At 44.3% G+C, this 19228-nt stretch overlaps 1 protein-coding gene across 9 annotated transcripts in view; it reads left to right on the top strand.

The window, feature by feature from the left end:
• Nucleotides 1–19228, top strand: part of PCBP3 (poly(rC) binding protein 3) — an 89800-nt gene that overhangs the window by 47003 nt on the left and 23569 nt on the right. For 3 of the 9 annotated variants that reach the window (XM_070732291.1, XM_070732292.1, XM_070732295.1), the window contains exons 9-10: nucleotides 17817–17895; nucleotides 18575–18634. In XM_070732291.1, coding sequence (XP_070588392.1) covers nucleotides 17817–17895; nucleotides 18575–18634 — 139 coding nt within the window. The remainder of the gene's footprint in view (nucleotides 1–17816; nucleotides 17896–18574; nucleotides 18635–19228) is intronic. The other 6 variants (XM_070732293.1, XM_070732297.1, XM_070732300.1 and 3 more) reach the window with 3 other exon arrangements.

Raw genomic sequence — 19228 nt, forward strand, 5'->3', positions numbered from 1 at the left:
TAAATAATGGGCTCGCACGTTAATTAATTAATTAATTAATAAAATGACCCAATTTTAAATCCAGCTCTCTGTGTCCGTGTCGTTACTCCGCCTCTGCTGCAAATGTTTAGTATTCAGCAGCAATGGATTGATCCCGGTTTGGCCCAGTTCTGCAAACCTGAAGCAGCGGCAGGAGGTTCTGCCTACCTGCCCGGGACCCTTCTGCGCATGCGCAGAAGCATTGCACACATACAACCACACACACAAACCAGTAGCAACTGATTTTAGAACTCACTGCTGGTCTTCAGTCCTTTAATCATTTAAATCTAATGTAAAAGGTTTTGTAAAATGATACTTACAGTATATTCATTTGCAGTCTTTCAGATCTGTAATATATGCATATTTATGCATTTTCCCTAGTGTGCTGTTGAAGAGTTAAGTAAATGAAGGAAAAGAGATTGTGGGTTTTTTATTGTACGTTAGGTATCTGTAATTAATTTGACTAACCAAATGATTACATAAGTGGTTATATAAATTATATAGCTTCTTACTGAGAAAAGTATCATTCACGAAAGATATATTGACTGGCTTGATTGGTTTGAAGTGGAGCTATTATGTTCTGATTAGTCCATTGATTTTTATTTTGTGGTAAAATAAAGCTGGCTTTCGATAATAGATTCTCTGAATGTATTCTGTATATTTCAGTTCTTGAATTCACTCCATTTCAGTAAATCTATTTTAGTTTGGCATCCCTGAAATCTTTCTGAATTGGCCAAATTGAGTTCAGTGCATCTGACTAACCAAAGCATGTGTAAATACAAAGAGATGTTCAAGCAATGTATATTCATTGTGTGTGTGCGTGTGAGTGTGTATGTATGCATGCACGTATCGTATGTATGTACACACTCACTAGAGCTAGTTTGGTCTGGTAGTTAAGACACCAGACTACAAAGTGGAAGATCATGTATTCAAATCCTGCCTTAGTCATGGAAAAGCTAAGTGAGAGTCACTCTTTCTCAGCCCAACCATCACATAAAGTTGGTGCTGTGGGGAAAATAGGAGGAAGAAGGTGGCTTGGATATTTTTGCTGCCTTGAGTTATTTGTAAATTAATAAAGGTGGGGTACAAATAAATAGAAACATAGGAGACTGATGGCAGAAAACATCCTCTTGGTCCATCTAGTCTGCCCTTATACTATTTCCTGTGTTTTATCTTAGGATGGATATATGTTTATCCCAGGCATGTTTAAATTCAGTTACTGTGGATTTACCACAGAAATGAAATGAAAAAAAATATGCATACTTAAAACTTCTTTTGGGAGATGAGCAGTTCACTTTGGATCCAGGGAGGAACTATGTGTTATTTTTCCAAAGCTTTTGTGTCTTCTTATGTATAATAGATAAATCACTAAATTATTGTAACATATTTATGTTTTGTGGAATTGGATGGAATTTAGAAACCCAGATACTTCTCCATAAAACCATAGAAGTCTTAAGGCTGGGCATCAGCTAACTCTAGGAAAAGAGGCAGGAGGCAGGTTGCATAAAATATAGCTGTTTATTCAAGGGCTTGATTTATTTATTTTATTTTATTTTTTAAATTCGACTTCTATGACTCCCAATCCCAAGGGACGCAGGGTTAAAACAGTACCCAGTACCAGTAAAACATCTCCAGGGTTAAACAGTTGTAATGGAACTAGGGATGACAACTTCCTCATTTATGGGAAAGCTGCAGAGGGGAGAGGGGGAGAGACCAATAAATAAATTAATAATAATAATAATAATAATAATAATAATAATAATAATAATAATAATAATAATAATTTATTAGACTTGTATGCCACCACTCTCCGGAGACCTGGGGCAGCTCACAGCAACAATAAAACAATACAGGTACAAATCTAATAATTAAAACTATAACTAAAACCCATTATCTTAAAAACAATCGATACTACACAATCATAACCACACATAACATTTAATGGTCAGAAGGCGGCGGGCATGTACTAGTTGCCCCATGCCTGGCGACATAGATAGGTCTTAAGGCTCTTGCGGAATGTATTCTGTGTATTATATATTATACATAATAATTAATAAAACTATCCAAGTCTCCTGCATGCTGGCTGATTAAGTTCAATCAATCAGGCAGCAGCCAGGGCGGTTAAGTCAAGATTCAACAGAAAGGGTTTGAAGTTCTGAGCATTTAAAAGGACAAGCCTTTCTTATCAGGAATTACTATGATAAACCTGCCCTGATAATTTCTAAAGGTCAAGCACAGAGTATGATATGGTGAATAAAGAACATTTTAAAAAATTGTTCCATTGGATCCCAAGTCCTAAATTTCTTGATTAAAAAATTAGATTACATTATAATACTGAACAGTATTTAATGTAGTACATGAGAATATATAAACATAAATTTTAAAATGGAGAAGTTGTAAGTTGGAAGCAATTGTCAGAATAGATTTCTGATTGTACTCTTTTTGTGGCAGGGAATTCTACTTGGTGATACCAAATTTACAGGGGTTGAACACTGCAAAACAGGCATTGACTGATTGGATTTATATGCTGCCCCTCTCTGAGGACTCGGGGCGGCTTACAACATATAAAGAAGCAATATAGTATCCTAAATCCAATTAGTTTAAATTTATTAATCTAAAACCTAAAACCATTAAAAAACTCTCATTCCCATTCAATCAACTAACTTACAATACATTCGTCGGCCAGTGGGCTAGAGTGTAGTGGCCCAAAACCTGGCATAGATGAGTCTTCAGACTCTTGTGGAAGGCAAAGAAGATGGGGGCAGTACGAATCTCTGGGGGGGAGCTGATTCCAGAGGGCTGGGGCCCCCACAGAGAAGGCTCTTCCTCTGGGTCCCACCAAGTGTCATTGTCTAGTTGAAGGGACCTGGAGAAGGCTGTTCTGCCGGCATGTCCCAACCGCCCGTAATTACAGGGTAATTAGTCCAGAAAGACACACACCACACAATAGAAGGAAAACCAAAAGTCTTTATCAACAGAAAAGCAGAAAACACTCCCTTTTTAAATGTCAAAGGGATTTTCTGGTACACACAAGGCACAGGTTAAATGCAATCCAATTTCTCACCCAGTAACTGGGAAATTGAGTCCAAACACCAAAGTCCAGAAAGTCCACACACAATCTTGAACAGGGAAACACAATCTTGACAAACTATGAATCAGAAAAACTTCCACAAAGCTAAATCAGCACGCTGCTCTTTTTATCTGTAGCACTAATTACAGCAGCCCCACCCAACCACAGGTGGCCTCACTTATCTCCTGTAATAATCCTTCAATTGTTCTCTCCTATGCATCACTCTCCGCATGGGTCGGTCTGTCATAAGTTCTTGTTCAGAATCCAGGGATGATAAGGAAGATTGATCTCCTCCTGGGCTGTCTGCCAAACTCCCCTCTTCCCTGTCACTCACACTTCCTTGGTCAGAGGAGACTTTGTCAGCAGATTCTATCGGGAGCAAAACAGGCCTGTGGCATGTGGATGTTTCCCCCACATCCACCTCTACATTCCTTGGGGCAGGAGCTGGGCCAGAGCTAACCACAAAAAAGGCTGACTCTGTGGGACATAACTGGTTGCTTGGACTCATGCGGCAGAAGGCGGTCTCGCAAGTATTCTGGTCCGATGCCATGCAGGGCTTTATAGATCATAACCAACACTTTGGGGTTTTTAAAAGTTTATTTATTGGTTTTTACACAAATACAAAAGACTAAAAGGCAAAAGACTAAAGACTAAAACAAATATTGTTCACAGTTGTCATTTACAGATCATAAGCCATTCTATTACGTTCCTTATTAACATATCTGTACATAATAGGATAGGATAAGTGTGATAAGCAAAATAGATTAGTAGTAGTTAATTATACTTATAAGTGTATAGATATATCATTGAGTAGCCTTGAAAAATAGATACAGAAGTTAATATGTGAAAAACTATTACTGCTTATCCATTTGTGTTTATGTTCTCTTACTTGTTAGGCTCTTCCTCTGGGTCCCACTAAGTGACATTGTCTAGTTGAAGGGACCTGGAGAAGGCCAACTCTGTGGGACCTAACTGATTGTTGGGACTCATGCAGCAGAAGGTGGTCCCGCAAATATTCTGGTCTGATGTCATGCAGGGCTTTATAGGTCATAACCAACACTTTGAATTGCATCTGGAAACTAATCGGCAGCCAATGTAGTCTGCGGAGTGCTGTATTAATATGGGCATACCTAGGCAGCTGCGTTCTACACAATTTGCAGTTTCCGAACAGTCTTCAAAAATAGCCCCTTGTAGAAAGCAGTAGTTGAACCTCAAGGTGATAAGGGCATGAGTGAATGTGAGTAGAGACTCCCTGTTCAAATAGGACCGCAACTGGTGCACTAGGTGAACCTGGGCAAATGCCTCCCTTGCCACAGCCGAAATATGATGTTCTAAAATCAGCTGTGGATCAAGGAGGACACCCAAGTTGCAGACCCTCTCTGAAGGGTCAAGAGTCATCGTCCCCAGAGTAACAGATGGACAGGTGGAAGTATCCTTGGGGGGCAGAACCCACAGCCACTCCATCTTGTCAGGGTTGAGTTTGAGCCTTTTAACACCCATCCAGACCCCAACAGCCTTCATACATTACTTCCATTGCTTCACTGAGTGGACATAGGGTGGAGATGTATAACTGAGTATCATCAGCATACTGATGATAACTCAACCCATGCCCTCGGATGATCCCACCCATGGTTTCATGTAGATATTAAACAGCAGGGGGTGAGAACCAACTCCTGATGAGCCCCACAAGGTAGGGACCTAGGAGTTGACCTCTGACCCCCTGCTAGCACCGACTGCGACCAACCAGAAAGGTAGGAGGCAAACCACCATAAAATGGTACTTTGCACTACCAACCCCTCCAGCCCATGCAGATACCATGGTCGATGGTATCGAAAACCACTGAGAGGTCAAGAAGCACCAGGAGAGAGGATAAACCCCTATCCTGCGCCCACCAGAGATCATCCGTCAGCATGATCAAAAAGTTTCCATACTGTAGCTGGGCCTGAATCCTGACTATTGAAGGCCTAGATAATTGGCTTCATCCAAGGACCGTTTGAGTTGGAGTGACACCCCCTACTCAACAACTTTCCCATTGAAGGGAAGGTTGGAGACAGGACAATAGTTGTTAAATACAGCTGGATTCAGGGAAGGCTTCTTGAGGAGGAGGCACACAATTGCCTCCTTGTAGGGAGCCAGAAAGGACCCCTCCCTCAACAAAGTGTTGATAATCTCCTGGATCCAGCTCTGTGTCACCTCCCTGCTGGCCGAGACCAGCCAAGAGGGACATGGGTCCAACAAACAGGTGGCAGGTAACCAGAGGTCATGATTCTCAACTTCTGAGGTATATGTAGTATTCAACACCTTACCTTCTGAAAATGCATAAAACACAAATATCCTATTTCTCTCTCTTCCATCTGATTTTTTAATCTTCTGTTAAATCCACCTGAAATACAGCCAGTACATCTGATGGCAATAAAGTCAGAGTAGGTTGGTTGGTTAAGAAGGCTTTTCTGTTTGTCTGGTTATAAGGGTCTACATGAAACCGCTGGGTGAGATCATCCAAGGGCATGGGGTGAGGTATCATCAATATGCCGATGATACCCAGTTGTACATCTCCACCCCATGTCCAGTCAATGAAGCAGTGGAAGTGATGTGCCGGTGCCTGGAGGCTGTTGGGGCCTGGATGGGTGTCAACAAACTCAAACTCAACCCAGACAAGACGGAGTGGCTGTGGGTTTTGCCTCCCAAGGACAATTCTATCTGTCCGTCCATTACCCTGGGGGGGGGGAATTATTGACCCCCTCAGAGAGGGTCTGCAACTTGGGCGTCCTCCTCGATCCACAGCTCACATTAGAAAAACACCTTTCAGCTGTGGCGAGGGGGACGTTTGCCCAGATTCGCCTGGTGCGCCAGTTGCGGCCCTATTTGGGCCGGGAGTCATTGCTCACAGTCACTCATGCCCTCATCACCTCGAGGCTCGACTACTGTAACGCTCTCTACATGGGGCTACCTTTGAAAAGTGTTCGGAAACTTCAGATCGTGCAGAATGCAGCTGCGAGAGCAATTATGGGCTTCTCCAAGTATGCCCATATCACTCCAACACTCCGCAGTCTGCATTGGCTGCCGATCAGTTTCCGGTCACAATTCAAAGTGTTGGTTATGACCTATAAAGCCCTTCATGGCACCGGACCAGAATATCTTCGGGACCGCCTCCTGCCGCACGAATCCCAGCGACCGGTTAGGTCCCACAGAGTTGGCCTTCTCCGGGTCCCGTCGACTAAACAATGTCGTCTGGCGGGACCCAGGGGAAGAGCCTTCTCTGTGGGGGGCCCCGATCCTCTGGAACCAGCTCCCCCCTGAGATTAGGATTGCCCCCACCCTCCCTGCCTTTCGTAAACTCCTTAAGACCCACCTTTGCCGTCAGGCATGGGGGAACTAAAACACCTCCCCCTTGCCCATGTTGTTTTGTTGATTGATTGAGTGTGTGCCTGTTTTTTATATATACTGTTTTTTATGAGATTATTAATTTAAATTGGAACTGGATGGATGGGCATTGGATTTGGTATTGTGTACTGTACTGTTTTTTATTATTGTTGTGAGCCGCCCCGAGTTTGCGGAGAGGGGCGGCATATAAATCCAATAAACCTAACCTAACCTAACCACTTGAGAACCACTTTGATTTAGTGATTAAAGCATCAGACTGATTAAAGCATTAACTGGCTGATTTTGAGCTGGCTATTTTCTCACAGCCCTAGCAAACCACTTCTGAAAAACCTTGCCAAGAAAACATTAGGGATTTGAGCAGGTACTCTCTGAGAATTGAACATGACTGAAGAAAAGAAGAAAAAATAAATCACTTGAGCCAGCTGCCGTTTAATTTAGGAATTCAGATTCATATATCCAAGACAGAAGACTGCCTAGGTTCCACTTTAAAATGTCCAATGAGGAGGTGCCCACCAACTTCCTAGATAATTGGTTCCATTATCAAATACTCTTTCTGATAATTTTTTTTAAACTTCAATCAGGATATACCATCTTGTTCTGAAATCTATTCTGTGGAATACAAGAGGACAGTGTGGGATCTCCAGTTATCGTTTCTAAAAATAGATAAAGATTAACAAAGTTGGAAGGGACCTTACAGGTCATCTAGTCCAACCCCCCGCCCAAGCAATGTCCGGTTTCTTCAATTTCTCTTTGTAGGCCTTGGTGTCTAGTCCCCTGATCCTCTTCACTGACCTTTTTGAAGTATGTTCAATTTCTCTGAATCCTTAATGTATGCTGACCAGAATAAACTTAATATTTGAAGTGGAGATGATAAAATGGAGTGGGTTATTTCCTGTGATTTGGAAACTAAATATATGTTGATGCAACCTAAAATTGCATTTGCCGTCTTTGCAGCCACATCACATTTTTGGCAATGAATTCAGTTTGCAATCAATTGAGAGCCCAGGTGAATTAATGCCCAGCCGACATTTGCTGAAGGCGGGAACCAACTCGGCACCATCTATCAGCTGGGTACCGTTGGCTGCTCGGCATTCTGGGAAACAGGGACGGGGCGAGCACCCTTTATCAGGCGTTGCTCACCACCCTGGCTTCCCTTGCCCTCCGAGTTCGACGCCAGGCAGACCCGATTTGGATCGGGCACGATGCGGGGATGAAGAAGGACGTCCCCCTTGCAGCCTCTGGGATCAATGCAATCGCCAGGGGCAACACAGGTTTGGCATGGAGGTGGCGGGCGGTGGCAATGACAGAAGGACGGGCCAGGCTGCCTCCCCTCCCTCCATTCCTTTGTGCCGCACAGAGTGTCTCTGGTGCTGGGCAGGAATGTGGAGGTGTGGCCTGGATGGGCTGCTTCCTTCCTTTTCCTAGCAGAGACGGTGGCGGTGTGTGAGATGGGGGGGATGGGCTGGGCTGGGCTGCCCCCCCTCCTTGATGATGGCAGTGTATCCCCTGGGATCAAGCAGGTGTCCCTGGGTTTGGGTGGGTGCTGGCTAGGCTGGGGGGGATGGATAGGCCGGGCTGCCACTCCCCCTCCTCCTTTCATGTGCAGTACGAGGCCAGCTGCCCCCCTGCGGCATCGCTCCATAGCCCCCTGGGTTCAGGCGAGTGCTGGCTAGGCGGCGGTGGTGTTTTTGGATGACGGGGAGAGGACGGATAGGCCGGGCCGCCCCCCCACTTTCCTGTGCGGTGCAATGGCGGCCAGCCCCCTGTGGCGATGCTGCATAGCCCCCTGGGTTTAGGCGGGTGCTGACTAGGTGGCGGTGGCGTTTTTGGATGAGGCGGGGATGGATAGGCTGGGCCGCCCCCCTCCTTTCCTGTGTGGCATGATGGCGGCCAGCTCCTGGGTTTGGCCCGGTGTTGGCTGAGGCAGCAGCAGCATTCTTTGGATGAGGGAGGGGAGGACAGATAGGCCGGGCTGCCCCCCTCCCTTTCCTGTGCAGCGCAATGGCATTAACCCTTGTCCTGCAGCAAAAGTCAGGTCACTGCTCCAGCATGTTCTGTGCTGCTTGTATTTTCATGGCTGGCTAGGAAATTTGGAAGCTGACATCTAGGCAGCTTAAAATTGCCAAGTTTGAGAAATCCTGATCTACACAAACAGGTAGTGACTGTGCAGGATTCCCTACCACAGCGTTTCCCAACCGGTGTGCCGAGGCACACTAGTGTGCCATGAGACACGGCCAGGTGTGCCGCGAAGCTCCTAGGGAAGCTCCAGCTGGGCAGGGCGCTGCCGGCGCCCCTGCCTGAGTGTCGTCCTGTGGATGGTCTTGGGCTTCACAGTCGCTTCCTGGTTCCCTCTCCTCCCACCGCCTGTGTCTCCCGCCGTCGCCTCCCACCAAGCCGGCAGCCGTTGCTGTGGGTTCCTCGAGTGGGAGCTGCTGCTTCCCTCCGGCCAGCCCAGCCACGCTGCCATAGAAAGCACAGAGGTTATTGCCACCGCTTCTGCCTCCACTCAGGGAGCCACCGTGGTCACTGCACCTTTTCCTCTCGCTCAGCTCAACCACGATGGCTCCCTGAGTGGAGCCAGAGGCAGTGGCAATAACTTCTGCACTTTCTACGGCAGCGTGGCTGGGCTGCCTGGAAGGAAGCGGCAGCTCCAGCCTGAGGAATGAGGCGCTGGCGGTAGACACAGGCGGTGGGAGGAGAGGGAACCAGGAAGCAACCGTAAAGCCCAAGTCCAGCCACAGGACGACCTTCAGCCAGGGGCGCCGGGACTGCGCGCAGCCATGGTGGGAGTAGCGTGAGAAAGAGAGGATTCCATCCAACGAGGAGACGCCCACCGAGCTGCAGGTCCCGTTGCCGTCGCTTTCTTTCCCTCCGCCTCTTTCTCCTCATGCAGCCTGAGCCCGCCTTTGCGAGTCCGCCCTGGCTTTCGCTTCGCCCCATGATTTCCCCACAATTTCATTCAGGCCACCTCTTGCCTCCTTTTGAACTGCAGGGAAAATCTGTGGGCGAAGCAAAAACCAGGGCGGGAGAGAAGCGTGGGGTTGGGGAAGGAGGAGAGCCCCTCAGCGCTTCCCCTCCGCCAAGGTGCCTGCTTGTCCTCGCGCCTCGTTGCTACCTCCTGCCTTTTTCCAGGGACCTTTGGAAAGTACCCAGGGAAGGGGGGGATTGGGGGTGGCTGCAGCAGCTTCTCGTCCTCCTCATCCAGCTGCTAACACCCGCCCGGCCCCTCTTGCAGTCCCTTCACCGAGCACTTTTGTCCCAGGCTGTCAGCGCAAGGGCTACAGGACAGGCGGGGCAGGCGTTCTTCTCACAGCTGAGGCAGGATTTGGAATGTCGGGGGGGGTGCGTGCGGGCTCCGCATCCCCCTGCCACCCGGAACATTTAAAATAAGAAAAACCTTCGCCGGCCTCCGCAGAGAAGAAAGGAAGCGAGAGAAAGAGAGACAGAGAAAGAGAGGCAGAGAGAGAGAGAGAAAGAGAGACATAGCAAGAGAGACAGAGAGAGAGAAAGAGAGACAGAGAAAGAGAAAGAGAGAGAAAGAAAGAGAGCTAGCAAGAGAGAAAGAGAGACAGAGAAAAAGAGACAGAGAGAGAGAAAGAGATAGCAAGAGAGGCAGAGAAAGAGAGAGAAAGAGAGAGAAAGAAAGAGAGAGAATGAAAGAGATAGCAAGAGAGGCAGAGAGAGCAAGGGAGAGAGAAAGACATATAGGGAGGGAAGGAGGGAGAGAGAAAGAGAGCAAAAAAGAGAGGAAGAAAGAAAGAGGGGTGGAGAGAGAGAAAGAAGGGAAGGAAGGAAGAGAGAGAAAGAGTGAGGGAGAAATAGAGCGAAATGGAGGAAGATTTTTTTTTGTCAAAATTTTTCTTTAGCGCACCCCCCCCCCTTCAGTGTTCTCCAGGATTTTGAAAATATGAATAATGTGCCGCGGCTCAAAAAAGGTTGGGAAACACTGCCCTACCACTCTTCCCCACTCTGCTGGACATGTTAGAGAATGAAGTAGAAATCTTCTCTTGGCATAGCAGATTTTATTCTCCTTCACACAGAAAGCAATTAACAGAATGCTTAACAGAATAACAGAAGTAAAAAAGATCTTGAGGGTCTTCTAGTCCAACCCCCTATTTAAGCATTGAATTCCTCTACCACTGCCTCCCCTTTTTTGCATGTAAAACACAGCTTCCTTCAGCTGAACTGGGGAGCTATGATTTAATAACTTTGGAATGCTATGAACTTATTGTTTTCATTAATACATTGGTTTGTTCAGGCCATAAATGTTAGTTTTCTGATTTGGATGAAATTCTTAGTAACAAGGAATGTAGCTGTTGGGAATCAATATATATCCTGTCCTGTATGGCAATGAATTAATAATATAATGCAGCTGGCTGGAGAATTCTGGGAGTTTAACTCCACAAACCTTAAAATTACCAAATTTGGAGACATCTGTAGAACCATTTCTAAATTAAGACTTGGTGCTACAGTGATTTCTAAATGACAGTGTTAATACTGTACTGTATAGAGTATTTAATGCATGTTGAATATAGAGAGTTATGTTCTACACCTTACATAGCAAAACTTGCTTATTAAAGCTCTTGAACATGTACATGTTATCATGCTGGAGGTTTACTTTAGTATGTTTTTCTCTTCACTTTTAAGTTGCCCTTAATAGCAACCCCTCCTGGTCAAACATGTTTGCCCCCCCCCCATTTTTTTTTCTTATGAATTATCTTTGTTATTCTTATGACCATACTTAACTAGTTATGTACTGCACTAAGGGATTACTTGTTAAACAAGATTTCTATGTCCTTGCTCCCGTGTATTTTGATTGTTTATCAGATCCTGAAACAGTTGCGCACTGAGGTCATTATGTTTCCATGAATTGTGTTACTAATATTCTGAATTTTTCCACATTTTCAAATGTAAAGTTATTGTACTGATTGACTATAATAGTATGGGTGCAGTCGGTAGCAGGCCTTTTCTGTACACGCAAAACTGAAAGATAATATTAAAACCATAGTTACGGCCTGCAGATCTCCATGTCATTACTGCGCTGAGGGTTGAAAATCTCCCAATCTCTGGCTAATCCTCTCATGGGTAAAATCAATTAGCCAGTTTATCTCAGCTCCTTTAGTTTGTTCATGAAAAACGGTGTAGTCACTTACCATTATGGGTGGCTTGCAAGAACGCTAATGCATTGAGGTCCCCTGAATCAAATTCATGCTTGAGCTGTTTTAAGCTTAATATGAGTTATTTATTTATTTATTTATTTATTTTATTTTATTATTTAGATTTGTATGCCGCCTCTCTCCGCATTATATTAATTGTTTATTAATGAATAATAATTTAGATAATGTTATTATTGTTATCAATATTGAGGTTATGGTTTTGGGATAGTACCATTAATATTATGATTAAATTTATTAAGTCATATTGGTAAAGCTAATCCATTTGCTAACATTAAAGAAAGCATTGGCATGAGCCTATGTTTGTCTTCATAAATTTTCTTTCAATTATTTTACACCCTGAGCAAGCAGGCAAGGCCACTGGAGCATGTTTGCTAATCTCCCCAGCGCTTTTAATGTTGGAGGAGGAGTATTCTGATTTCCTGACAGGAATACAGGAGCACTGGACAGCTGCTATGATGTACAGCTTGCCCATCGGTGGAAGGAAGCAAGAAAGCAACAGGATGGCCAGTCCATTAACAGGGAGTATGTGTACATGGGCGGGGAGTTGGCAGCCACATGGCATAGACTGGGGGCTACCCAGAATTAGTGGATGGCACCACGGCTCAAGCAGAGGAGTACAGGTTGGACCACATAGTTACGTGCCAACATCTAGGGGCAGCAGGCACAATATGTCAGTGCGTTATCGGCACACACAGAATTTTACAGGCCAACAATGGCACAGAGTATAACCCCAGTTGTGCCTTTGAGGTATTAGTAACTCAAAATCGCTGGAAGTAATTTATTCTACTAGATATATTATAATTCTCCAGGGGTGGCTCGGTAGGGCCCAGCTATACAAAGGGCGGGTTTAGCTTTCCTAGCCAAAGACCTCAGCTTCCAGGAGGCATCAAGCTACTTAAGGCTAGGGAGAATGATCAAGGGATGGTCCAAGGAAAGGACTCAGATAGGGGGAGACATTAGTAAGCCACTATACATTACCCAGTTTCAGGGAGCAGCAGACATTGGATGAGATGCAGCTCCTCACTCCAGGAGGCAATGCTGTTTCACACAGCAGCCATTAAAATGGTCTTCGGAGCACGGTAGATCTGCAAGGTGCTGACATTATTGCATAGCAGTGGATCATTCAAGGCTCCTTGGGCCAGCGATCCGATGATAAATGAGTGCTGGGGCAGCCGCATTGGTTACGTACCATGGCTGATCAATAGCTCTGAAAGGAGATTGCTCAGCTTTCGGGTATATGAAACAAGGAAATACACCTGGGTAGTATGGACTCAGTACAAGGAATGCGAGGAAGCCAGTGAATGGTACCTTTTATACCATAGGACAGGCCTCCACTGAATAACTGACAGTTATGGGCCGTTACAAGAAGGACCGGTGGGATATCAGGGGGATTCCCTTGACAATACTGAATGCAGGTTTCAGCAGGTTACTTGGCGAAGTAATGAATCCAGTGGCAGATGGAAGTCAGTTGGCTTTCAGGAAGTAGATTCAGAGCACCTGAGTATAAGCTATTTTTGGCTCGGGTGGCTAACTCTTTTTGTGTTCTTACCATTTCTCCAGGTCCTGGCCCTGCTCTACTTTGTTATGTGTGAAGCGTGAAGGAGCTGCCCTTCCGTTTGCCCACAGTATTGAACTGCGGCCACAGTGTGGCATGGTGGCTGGATGTTGAGCTGCAACATTATCTTCAGGAATGTGGATGTTGCTGAGTTGCTGGGCTTCAGTTGAAAGGCTTGAGCCCAGAGGTCTCCGTTTGAGACGGGCCTCTACCATTGTGGAAAGTTGGGAGCCTTGATGGGCCAGACCCAGATGGTTGGTGTTGCACATCGGTGGCAACGACCTTGTGGTTGTGAAGGACTTGGCACAGGGATGTCATGTCATGGTAAACCCATGGGCCTACGGCCATTGTGTGGTTTTTTGGTACTCTTCCATGAAGTGGGTGAAGAGACGCCGTCACACTAATGGTGGTGGACGGGACAATGATACGGGTTAACATGGCAGTGGGTAGCACAGTGATACAAATCTAATAAATAAATAAATGTGTTTAAACTCCCCTAGCCTTTACTGGGTCAATGTAGTTCAGATGTCGGGACCAGCATTTTTCCACAGACCTGCAGTGGTGCCTGCATGGGAGCTGGGGGCCAAGATAGAGTTCTGACCTACTGCTGAGGCAGAAACAGGGCGGAAAGGGTATCAGTAGCAACTATGTGTTCTCCTTTGGGCATCTTTTGTAAGATGATTGGCACCCCCATTGTACAACTCATGCTACCTCACCAGACAGAGCGCTGTGAAGAGGGTGACCTTGGGGCTCACCTACATCATTTCCGGTTCTGGGTCATGCAGGGTGAACCCTCCCACATGCTGGGCATGGCTTTACGGGCTGGGTGTAGGTGGAGCATGCCTCAACCTGACCAGGCATGGGAGTTACGCCCATTCAGTTGCCCAAGCAGGTTGCCCATTTAGCGACCCCTGCAGGTCTTTCTGTTAATATTTAATAAAGTGACCCATTTTACCTAGCTTGGTGTCCGAGTATTCATTTCCCGTCCGATGCAATTACTAATCCAAGATCTTTTGGATCTATCCCATATTATATAACGGTGTATGTGATTTTGTTTCCTAAATGAAGAGGTTTGCATTTGTTTGTTAAATTTCACTCTGTTACTTTCAGATAATTTCTATCATGTATCAAAGATTTTTGAATTTTATTTCAATCTTCTAAGATATTGGCTAACCCATCAAAGTTTTATATCTGTAAATTTCTATTATTTGCACTCAAACCATTAATGAAATCATTAGCAAAAAATAGAGACAGAGAACCAATCCTTATGAACCCCATTTGATACCTCTAATTTGATGAGGACCCTTTGATTAACATTCTTTGAAGAAACTTGAGTCACCTATGAACTGTCATGCTTAGCTAAATTGGCAATTTTAAGCTATGGTTAGGTTTAACTAGCTTAGCTAGTTAACCAATTTAACTCCTTACATGGTTAAGTTTAAGACATGGTTGAGTTTGAGCCAGCTATTAAATGTCATGCTATTCAGTCCATGCTTAACTAAATTAGCATGTCATTGAATAATTAATCAATGCTTTATCGAAGTCAAGATATACAGTGATCCCCCGGTTATTGCGTCCCCAACCATTGCGAACAGGGTAATTTGCGATTTTTGAACCCGGAAGTCAAAACACCATCTACGCATGCGTGCCCTTTTTTTCTATGGGCACGCATGTGTAGATGGGGCCCGGCAGATCAGCTGCTGGGCGGCTTCCCTGGGTCTTCCCCCTCTTGCTGGCGGGAGGGCGAGCAGCGGGCATCAGCAAGGAGTTTCCCCACCACCCACGCAAACTCCTCGCTGCTGCCCGCCCTTCGCCCGCCCACGCCGTTCATTCTCGCCACTTTCGAGCTGAGTCCTGAAGCGAATTCGCTCCAGGACTCAGTTCGAAAGCGCCGAGAGCCAGCGGGGACAAGCCGTTCGCTGGCGCTGGCTCTCGGCGCTTTTGAGCTGAGTCCTGAAGCGAATTCGCTCCAGGACTCAGCTCGAAAGCGCCGAGAGCCAGCAGGGACAAGCCGTTCGCTGGCGCTGGCTCTCGGCGCTTTTGAGCTGAGTCCTGAAGCGAATTCGCTCCAGGACTCAGCTCGAAAGCACCGAGAGCCAGCGCCAGCGAACGGCTTGTCCGCCGCCTGCCTGCCCGCTAGCGAGGAGCCGAAGATTGGGGGCGGCGCGGCTGTTTTGAAATGTCGCCGCCGGCATGGGGGGCTTGCCAGCACCCCCCGGACCCCCAACCCGGGTTTGGGGGGCTGCTAGGAAGCCCCCCATGCCGGCGGCGACGTTTTAAAACAGCCGCGCCGCCCCCAATCTTCGGCTCCTCGCTAGCGCTGTGGGAGTGAAAACACCATCTGCACATGCGCAGATGGTGTTTTTACTTCCGCAGCGCTACTTCGCGAAAACCCGCTCGTTGCGGGGGGTCCTGGAACGGAACCCTCGCAACGAGCGGGGGATCACTGTATATTGTATCTGCAACATGCTCACAATTTATTAAGGACGTTTCTTGTTCAAAACATAAGATTAGTCTGGCAAAATGTTTCAAAATCTTTAGCACCTGCTCTGGGATTTTCCCTTGTATTAGGGTAATGTCAGACTGAAGTTTGATGGATTTTTCCTTTTTCTTTGGTAGATGTTGAATCCTATGTAAATAGTTGGTTCCATGAAAAAAACGCTGTCTGTGCTGAAACAGGAAGTCGCGCCTGATTGGCTCAGACGCTGACTGCTCTCTTTTGGCGGGAGCCGCAAATGTATAAAAGAGCGGCTGCTCTCCAGGTTAAGCCAGACGTGTTCCTGCTGATTGTCACTTCCCTTTTAAGAGCTGAATAAAGGAACTTAAGCCTTTGTCTCTGGACCCTTCCCTTCAGTAGACATGGACAATGTCTGCTCTTCTCCAGTTTTAATCCTGCCTCTGCAACTGGTCGTATCAAATTTCCTGGTGGAACATGTAGTTTCTTGTAGGAGAGGAAAAGGCTGAATCAAATTCATATTCAATAGGTGATATCAAATTTGAGACAATCCTGTAAAGAAGATATGAAGAACATATTTTGTTGGCAAAAACAAAACCTCACAAGAAAGAAGCACTACTAAATCATCCATGAATTGTTTTCTTTTAAAATTCCTACGTATACCAGATGTGGCTTTTGCAAAGCCAAATCTTCCCTTCCTACCATAGTGGGTTTGATCATAATTGTGTGTTACTTCCTGTCTCTGTTTACACTTCATACTAAAGTAAACTAACTGTATTATGGATTAGGATGATGTGTGAACTTTATAGTTTAATTTTCCAGTAAAGAAGTTCTATATCCCATCACTTTACTATAAATTAAAACCACAATTTGTTGATTAAACCAGAAAGATTCTACAGACAATCTTCTGGCTAAGAAGCAGTAACCAAATCTTGGTTTGCTTTTCCTTACTTGTTGTTCCATAATTCCACAGTGCTCACAGAACACTAACCTAAACAATATCCAATTTGTGATTAGTGATAGTAAAGGTTGCATAGAGAGAAATGAATATCACACTTTTGAAGAACAGATTTTATTTTGGAGTACTTCATATAGAAACTTAATTGTTTTAGATTCTATCCCCAATCTGCTAAGTTATTTCAAGACAACATAGTTTGTGCAATGGCATTTGTTTCTTCTGCTTTGCTTGCCTTCTTTGTTGACTAATAAAAGCTCTACTTTTCAAACTCCTTGTAACATTCCTGTCTTCTTGAGTCTCTGATATTCTGATTGCAATGCTTCATTTGACTGTTGTTAACACCGATATCAGACTTCCCTGAACCCTTTCACTCAGATATTGGGGGGGGGGGGGGGTTGTTTTTTTTTATTTTTTCTCTTCTGAGTTTAAAAGATCTGAACCTCATAGTTTACCTTAGTTGGCTGGCCTGGATGACTTTAGGGGAACTTCCCACAGCCAATTACTATGCTGTAGGGAGTTTCTGTAATGGCATCAGAATGTAATTATCACCCTACTACCTCAGACTGTTACACAGCAAGGCTTTAAAAACAGATTTGGTTTCATGTCATTTTGGTCTTTAAATAACAGTATGAATTTGGCATTGAATATATTGGAATTGCCTTCCTTTTTGTGAATTAGAAGTCTAATGCTAAAAGCACAAGAAGGGATGAACAGGATCTGAAATACATACCTATTTTGGCCAAAACACATACTGGACTTTTCATTGGGACATCTACCTAGTTCTGAAACTTTCAACATTTTGAAGAAACTACCAATTCCAGGCTACAGCTCCAGAAGCACTGATAGTCTCTCTGCAGTAGAACCTATTTGGGAGATGGTATTCTCATATCCATATATTATTCTACTTGGTTCAGGTTTTGTGATGATCACATGTATGTACAATTTCATATGGAAAGACACAACACCAAAACTAAGCTGCTGTGTTTCAGATCCTGATTGAGCACATCTGCCAGAAATTTGACCAATTATAATTTCCCAGGCCAAGTCCTTCTATAAAACCTGTATGTTGTCATGATTTCACATGGCTTCCTGATTTCTTTCTTAAAACATTACTATTATAATTTTGTTCTTGGATTTCAGTGTGACTTGTATTCTATAACAATAACCTTCTTAGTTCTAATATCCCTCCTACCCCTCAGCAGTTGACCAAGCTCCACCAGTTGGCTATGCAGCAAACCCCCTTTACTCCCCTTGGACAGACCACCCCTGCTTTCCCTGGTACGTACCCAAAATCCCTTTACAGATTTCCTTCTCTTTTTACCTATGCAGTGCTCTCTTTTTCTTGGTTTGTTAGATTAAAAGAAATAGGATGTATAATTGCAGTGGAAATATTAAGAGAGGACAAGGGACAGATACTAGAGTTGAGAAAAGATCAGGTCATATATTTGCAAGCTGTGTTACTATTATCTGCTCTAAGAGACCTATGTCATAACAATCCTTTAGTCAGCGGTTAGGGTTAGGGTTAGGGTTGTTAGGGATGCATTTTGCACTGATAGGCAAAGATTAATTCCTCATACTTGTCCCTGATTGTTTGTGATATTCTAAGTTATATTACTAGTAGTCAAAGATATATAGATGACTAATGAATGCTTAGCATTTGAACCATTGTTTTTGTTGAAAACTAAGCATAAGCCAGCCTTTTAGATCAACTAGATTTCTGAAAAATCATTTCTGAGTTAGGAAAAGGGAATATTTTCTATAGAAACTAGGATGGCAGATATTATTTACATGTTACTGAACATAAGTTCTAATAGCATTGCATTTGATTTGAGAGAAAACTTGCTTTTTCTGCCATTTTGTTCATCATATTTTGAGCTTCCTAGATGAAGTGACATTGCTTCTCTCCTTGAAGGCAAAAAAAAATAAAAATTAAATGTATTTCTTCTTTGCTCTTCAGGAGAAAAGCTGCCCTTACATTCCTCCGAAGAAGCTCAAAATCTGATGGGCCAATCCTCAGGTAAAATAAACACAGGAAATACAATCAGAGAATTATTTTTGTCATTGCCAAAAGTAATATAATAAAGCAGCTGTTCTGATTATATTGAAGGGATAGTTTGCCTGATGTTCAGGAGGCAAGACACAGCATAATAATAGTTATGATACTACAATAAGAAAATGGCAGCAGTTAACAAAACCTGTCCCTTTTTCAGAATAACTCTCTAGCAGAATGACATGTCACTGTTAAAATGGCTCCTCTTTATATCTTAATTCTTTCATCTTTATGTCTCTCTTCAGCTTTGAAACTGTTCTTTCATCCTCAAATTTTGTCTTGGATTAAACAGCATCCTTTCACTTTCCATTGCATTCCATACCCTCTTTCCAAAGGAAACTGTGATTTAGCAGAAGCCATAACAAATTTAAAAATCCAAGTTAAATTACTGTGTTTATCCTTAGATCCTGGTTCATGGAAAGATTTTTGTATGTTCTGTAGCTGTATTAAAGACATTTACTAGATACAGTACTATTAGAAAAGAATGAGCAAAGCAAAAATAATATCCATATTAAAAAACTTCTGCATAAAAATATTTATTTTTCATGTACCATTCTATAA

Source organism: Erythrolamprus reginae, chromosome 1, assembly GCF_031021105.1.
Source record: "Erythrolamprus reginae isolate rEryReg1 chromosome 1, rEryReg1.hap1, whole genome shotgun sequence".
Taxonomy (NCBI): Eukaryota; Metazoa; Chordata; class Lepidosauria; order Squamata; family Dipsadidae; genus Erythrolamprus; species Erythrolamprus reginae.